Here is a 7,432-nt window from a genome sequence, read left to right as displayed (position 1 = left end):
TGCAGAGTCCCTATGGATCAATCTATTGTCTATTGCTTTTGTTGGTTCTCATTCATGTCGTGCTGTCTCTTCCTGAGCCTATTTTTAAAGGTGTGTAGACACTGTATTTGAAAACTTGTTTACAGATATAATTGAGGCCTAGGGCGTTGTGTTCCTCAGAAAGAATTTATTATAGCTTCTGCCAGGGCCTGGAAATACTAGTAAACAGAGATCATCTCAATCCAATTTAATGAGGATTCTCCCTCAACTAGTTTATGGCATCTACTTCCTCTTCATCCTTCCTCCTAAGGTGAAGCACTTTGGGGTCCCAACCCAAGGCAAGGGGATTTGCCAGCTCCTCTTTGCAGGCCTTGAATCCCAAATTTTGTCCTCTGTCTTGGGAGGCTCTGGGAACTGCCCCTACTCTCCACCTCGTCCTGATCAACAATGGTAGGCTTGTAGAAGCTATGTTGGCACACCACGGCCTTGTCCCTCACGCCTAATTAGGCCCTTGGATACTTCATCCATTTGGGCTAATTTCTTTCAATCAGGAATTTGGTTGGTATTCAGAACCAGCTGGTCAGTCTCTATTACATTGTAAACTCGGGAGCTGGATGGAGTGTCAGAAAGCAAGGAGGGAGAATAAAACATATGTGCAGAAAACAGCTGAGAAGGAGACCCTGAGAGCTCTTCAGGTTCTTCCTGGGGTCTGGAATCTATACTTGTGCTCACCAAGACTTTCCTGTGCCCTCAGAATCAACTCTCCTTTCTATGCTTAACCTAATTGAGGTAGAGATTGTGTCCTTGCAACCACATCATAATATAGTTAGGAAGAGACTAGCGTTTAATTTTCTTTTTTTTTAAGACCACACACCACTGTTACTAATGGCTTGAGAGGTAAGAGGATAACCCAACCAACAGTAAACACATCTTCAAACGACTATCAAGGTAAAAGTCTGATTTAGAGATCACCTTCCATTGTTTCTCCGCCAGGCATTCACGGGACTTCCAGAACCACTTTACCACCAGAATCACTTATAAAGCACACTCAAAATCTGGTAAAATACAAGTGACCAGGGAGAGCATGAGCACTTGAGGGTGGTCCAGCCGCATAGCTCTGCAAAATCAGGTGGGTGACAAAGTGGGCTAGCACCAGGACATCGAAGGACATGCTATGGTTAATGATAATGATGGTTAAGCTCATTCTAAATGGGAAGTTTGCCAAAAAAGTAGAAATTTAGGTAAAGGGAACACGCACCAGCGCACAATAGTGTGAAAAGGCAACCCATGTCATGTCACCTGCTGCAACTTCAAGATAAGTATCTGAACACCTGGGCATTGCTCAGCATTCCTGCATTACCTAGAGATTTAACTGTACTCTTCAAGTTTTTCAATAACTGAATCAGATGGAAGAACTCTACAGCAAATGATAGATCATATTGCTTCAGACACTCATCTGAGAGAACACATTAGCAACCCACTAGAACAGTGATTCTCCAAATATGGTCTCAGGACGAGCAGCGTCAGCATCACCTGCTGATGTGCTAGAAATGCAAATTATTGGGCCCCACCCTAGACTCACTGAATCAGAAACTCTAGGCCGGGTGCAGTGGCTCACACCTGTAATTCAGCACCTTGGGAGGCTGAGGTGGGTGGATTGCTTAAGCTCAGGAGTTTGATACCAGCCTGGGCAATAGTGGGACCTTGTGTCTACAAAAAATAGAGAATATGGCCAGGTGTGGTGGTGTGCAGTATGATCCTAGCTACTTGGGAGGCTGATGTGGGAGGATTGTTTGAGCCTGAGAGGTCAAGGCTGCAGTGGGCCAGGATCATGTACGTCTCTGCACTCCAGCCTGGGTGACAGAGAACAAGACCCTGTGGAAGGACAGAAGGAAGGAAAAGAAACTCTGGAGGTGGGGCCAGTAAATGTTTTAATAAGCTCCTCAAGAGATTCTGATACATGCTAACGTCTGATCTAGAATAAACCCTTCTCACAATGTGATTCTGCTTAGACTTTTATTAAAAACTAGATCTCTTGGGAACCAGCTTAGATCTCTTGAAGCAAAATCTGCACTGTCGTGGAGCCCAGATTCTACACAGCTACTGAGCACTCCTGGTGATTCTGATGCACAGCAGGTTTCAAATACCACCCATTAGATTATAAACTCCTCGAGAGCAGGGACTGTCTTGTTCAGTTTACTTTTAATTGTTGTGCCATAAGAGACACTCAGTGAATGTTTGTGAATGACAGCTAGTTCCACATCAACTTGCCCATCACGACAGCAATTTGTGCCAAGGCTGCTTAGGAGCATGGCAGAACTGTAGAGGTATGTGTTTATCCATCCCCTTTCTTGCCCCTAATAAAGATTTTGCTTATTTAAAAATGGTCAGCAGCTTGCTAAGCATAGCTGGATTAACTGATGAATGAAAGCCATCTTTGTTTTAAGCGATCTGGTTGTAAAGAAAGATAACTATGGGTTGGGGCAGCTAGAGGGAGTTTGAGGTACCTCAACTACCTAGAGGTGAAGTTCAGATTAATTTAAGTAACGTTGACAGATGTAACTGTTAGCCTAGGGGAATACGATCCGTTTGGAAACACTATTTTGGCAAGAAAAGAAACTTCTGTTAAGAGATGGCTTTCAGCACCTTCACCCTTTGTTTAGTTTTGTCAGCCAAGACAACAAAGAATGAGACTTTCTGAATTCAGGCTCCTTAGAGTTACCACGAAACCCACCAAATCAGTCTAAGTTAAGGGCAAAAGCTGACTTCTCAAAAAGTTCAGCTCTTTTAGGTTTTATAAGCAACAACTCTGAGACTAAACTGAAATGATTAAGGAAACATCGCCGCCGCCACCCCCCACCCAGAAATTAAATAATTGACCTTACAGACACACATATTTCAATTAATTGTTCCATTTTTAAAATCAGCAATTTATTTTTCTACCCAATCCAGTATCAGTGATATACAAAAGGATATAAACAGACTATCATGAATATTTACAGGATGACACACCAAACAATTACCAAGGAACAAATCCTGCAAAATAACAAATTGCTGCTTATCCATGTCCACTCAACTATACAAGGTTTATTTCTAGGACAATTTCCCAGTTCTCTGGGAAAGAAGTTCTGTGGATTTATACCTTCCATAAGGGTCAAGCAAACATGCTAAGAGCTGATACCATCGTGTTTTTATACTAACAGCCGAGAAAGGTTTTTAAAGAACACGCTTTCAGACCAATGTTACAGCATCAGTGGGCTCATAGACAGGATGTGACTTCATCAAAGGAAATGCTTCTCTCCTCTGGGTCTCCCTAAGGTCCTCCTCCTAGTACGCAGGAGGAGCTCCCCATAATAACACCCTAGTTCCAACAGATGGTGTGTAGATTATCCACACACAATGGGAAAAAGAAAAACCCCCTTACCTACTAATGAGAATACAGATCTGGGGAGGCAGTTTCCAGATCTTCAGCAGGCAGACATTATGCGGCCTGTATTTAGTACACAGCACATTCTCTTGAGAGAAAACAGGAATGAACATTCTCAGAAACATTCACATTGCTCATCAAATGTAGTTTTACCCAAAGTATAGAGGAAATGGCAAAAACCTAAACCTAGCTGGACATTTTATACAAGTAAGTCAAAGTTCAAAGGAATCATCCTATCTTTATTCTCAGAAATCCAATGGGTTGAATACCACAGTTCTTCTTTAATGGAAGCAAAAGATTCAGAGCCCTTGTCTCCCAAAATGTCTCGGCCAGGGTCAGCACAGAGAGTGGAATATGAAAAGCTTAATTGTGTTAATACACGGAATACAACAGTTCTCAGACAACCTAGCCACAATTTTCTGTCTTGGCCATCTATAAGAAATGACTACATTTGAAATTCAACTTTCACATTCAACAAAAGAAATCAATTCAGCTTCAGACACAAAGCAAAACCAAAAACAAAAAACCAATGGCAATAGCCTACATATCTAAACACTTGACAATCGGGGAACTGTCCCACAGAGATACGCTCAAGGCCAGTAGCACCCATTTATAATTTGGCATGTACGGGTTGAAGGGGCAACAGAACCCAGAGCTAAAATATTCAATTATAAAGATATAATAATAAATCGATGAATCAGACAAAAGTAGACATATATGATACCACATTAAAGATTCATATACAATACTGTGCTGACTTTAAAGAAAATATTTTGGGACACTAGAAGGAAAAGATAATAGGAAAAGAATTACAAAGGAGCATTTCAGTCCAAAGCTAGTCCAGTGAGTATCTATGACTAGGATTTCCAATCTTTGATCTCCAAAGAAGCTGATCTAATAAATTCTAACAATACTTTGTTCACATTTGGGACACACAGCATACTTCCAAGTACAGTAATCCCTCTGACGTTTTGGTTTCACTTGCTATTTGATGACTAAGTTGTTTCTGACTATAAAGATCTTCCTATTTTAATTAGCCATTTAACACTACAGAGGCTGCTCCCTTTGAGAGACCAGACAAGTTTCACAGAATTTGATTTAATGAAGATGAATGGTGGGGGAAAAAGGGAACATTTCCTGGGTTTTTTTGCAAACCTTTTTCTCTTGCTTGAAAAACTCTGCAATCACTTAATGTTTTGTTCCAGAAAAAGCAAGCAAAACTAGCTGGGAAAATACCCATACATTAATACTTTGTGTTTACTAGCATGATACAAAATAAATTCGTAGATGTCAGTCAATTGTTTCTTAAAGATCAAATGTGAATTTTTAATCTTGTAACTTAAGAACTGAGTTTTTCCACATTCCTTTATATAGAGTTAGCATCTGTAAACTGAGACCCTTTTTTGGGTAATCATACAAATTTAATTTGTCCCTGGAAACAAAAACACAACCTAACAGATTAACAAAATATGTCCTTTAGACAGTATTTTTTCCGTGAATTTTGCTGCACTGTTACCATTTTTATCCTTCAGTAAATGAAACTACACTTAAAAAGTTTATGTATTTTGAGTTTACAAAGAACTAAACTCTTAATTAAGAAGACTATGAAGTCAACCTATACTCATTTCAGAACTGGCTTCCCTCTTTTCAAAAGTAAATTCTAAAAGTTTTTTAGTTATTATTATTAAGTTATATGAGCTAGAGACATTTCGACGGCCTTCAATGCTTCTGTAAAATTGAATAAAGATTTTATTATACCACACACACAAAAAGCAATTGGTACAGAAAAGGCAGTTTTCAGTTATTCTGTTGAGAATTTCTTTCCATGATTTCTCCCATTAAAGTATAGTTTTCAAAGCAACCACCACGACAAAGGAAGCATCTAATTAGTCCGTTTTCTTCTGATCCAAGAATGCTGAACATTTACTGTCCCATCTGTAGTTGTATCAGCAGTGTAATGAACACAGTTTATATTACTTAACTATTCTTTGAACTCCAAGAACTGTTGAAGTCTTTTCTGATGTTCTGCAGATGCTTGCACAGCACTAAATGAAACATAAATTCAAAGCATAAGCTTTATTTTACATTAAGCATATTAAGTGAACCACAGAGCACAGAGTCAATATTTTTCAAAACAATTAAAAATGAATAGAAATCTTCACTTATTTAGTATTTCTGAAAAAGCTGGATGAAAACTCTTTTTAATCTAATGAAGAGGAAGGCTTGCATTCAGTAATGGCATGCTTCTATCTTCTAAAAAACCAAAGCAAATTAAGACTGACAAGTGAAGGCATTGACTTTAACCTGCTCTGCTATGGAACCTGCTGTGCAGAGTTCCAGGCCTTGCAGTAGATTTTCTGGATTTTATTATTTTATTTAAACCAGATTCCAACATTATCTTTGAGTTGCAGAGTATCTGAACTGCCTTCAATACAAAATCCTTTAAACTTAAATGTTTGGTTAAAACACAATAGATTCCATTAATTACTTTCAAAGGTAACAGCTTGGTGGTTTAGATTTACTTCTCCCTTTGAACATAAGTTATGTTTTAGATGGGAACACTGAGTTCTCTCTCCACCCTCACCATCACAAAAATATATTGCCTTGACAAAATTAGGGCAAATATATACTGACACTAGTATAACGCTTCCTCTTAAACTTCTGGGCAAAAATTGAATATAATGAAAGATCACAGTTTTCTAGTTCTTGATTAGGTCACCACTTTTTAAAGTGCCAAAAGTCTTATTTTAATAATTTTGTTATGAATCGTCCTAAAATGTCTTAGAGACATCTTTACTTTCTTGAACCATGTACCCTCTAATGGAATCATTTCAAGTATTTTACTGCACAAAGATGCCCTCTACGTGCTAGTGAGGCTGTCTTCTCTAATTTAATGGCTCTGAAACTCTCTCAAACACCAAATCTGTGACTTTCCCATGACATTTCTCTCTGCTAGCAGGTAGTAAAGTGTCCCTTACAATTTACTGTTAGTACTCCTGACTCTAGTAGCAATCTCTGCTCCTCAAATAAAGTTTGATATGGGCCAGGCATGGTGGCTCACACCTGTAATCCCAACATGTTGGGAGGCTCAGGCAGAAGAACTGCTGGAGCTCAGGAGTTTGAGGCTGCAGTGAACTATGCTATGATCTTGTCACTGCACTATAGCCTGGGCAACAGAGCAAGACCTGGACTCAAAAAAAAATTTTTTTTGATATGTTATGGGCTGGAAAACCAGAATTACATTAGCCTAAATTAGGAGTAAATGGGAGGTGGCAGGGAATGGGGAGATGTAGGTCAAAGGATACGAAGTTGCACACATGTAGGATGAACAAGTCTAGAGACCTAATGTATAACATGAGGACTATGGCTAACAAAATTGTACTGTACTAGGTTATTTTTGTTAAATAAGCAGATTTTAGCTGCCCTTGACATACACACAAGAAAGTAACTATGTGAGATGATAGACATGTTAATTTACTTCACAACAGTAAACATTTTATATGTAAACCCCATGTTATAAATCTCAAATATACACAATACAATTTATCTTTTAAAAAATGAGTAAATAGTGTTGAATGAGTGTCTCCAATGAGTAGCCTGTGTTTGTTAGTTATTTTCAGAGCTCAAGAGCTAACTTCATTTATACCTAGTTCTCAGAGGTAGAGTTTTGAATAGTGAATAATCAGGTATTATACAGTAATAAGTATCACGATAATGTATACTGCACAGTGGGCTTTACCTATGTATGATCCATTTTATCTTTACTAACAACAAATGAAACCAAGTGGGTGTGAGAACGTTCCCTTTCATGGGGATATAAACTGTATCAGAAAGATTCAGAAGTTAAGGGAAACACCAGTCTATTGGTTAGGAGTATAGACACTATAGACAGAACCCTAGGGTTAGGAAGATTTGCATCTGAATCCTGGTTCTGCAACTCACTACCTGCATAATCTTGGGTGAGTTACTTAAAACACTAGGAAACTTGCTCACCATCACAGATAGCCAATGATGTAAGCAGACAGA

General features: G+C 38.8%; 1 protein-coding gene across 3 annotated transcripts in view; it reads right to left on the bottom strand.

Moving 5' to 3' along the window:
• Positions 1–2,881: 2,881 nt before the first annotated feature.
• The window catches only part of NDC1 (NDC1 transmembrane nucleoporin), a 66,692-nt gene continuing 62,141 nt past the window's right edge, over positions 2,882–7,432 (bottom strand). For 2 of the 3 annotated variants that reach the window (XM_010372314.2, XM_030913072.1), the window contains one exon: positions 2,882–5,451. In XM_010372314.2, coding sequence (XP_010370616.2) covers positions 5,388–5,451 — 64 coding nt within the window. In that variant the 3' untranslated portion in view covers positions 2,882–5,387. The remainder of the gene's footprint in view (positions 5,452–7,432) is intronic. The other variant, XM_010372322.2, reaches the window with a different exon arrangement.

This window comes from Rhinopithecus roxellana, chromosome 12, assembly GCF_007565055.1.
Source record: "Rhinopithecus roxellana isolate Shanxi Qingling chromosome 12, ASM756505v1, whole genome shotgun sequence".
In the NCBI taxonomy this organism is placed as follows: domain Eukaryota; kingdom Metazoa; phylum Chordata; class Mammalia; order Primates; family Cercopithecidae; genus Rhinopithecus; species Rhinopithecus roxellana.
Note: the sequence above shows the minus strand (reverse complement) of the source record. Positions and strands in the feature narration are given on the sequence as shown.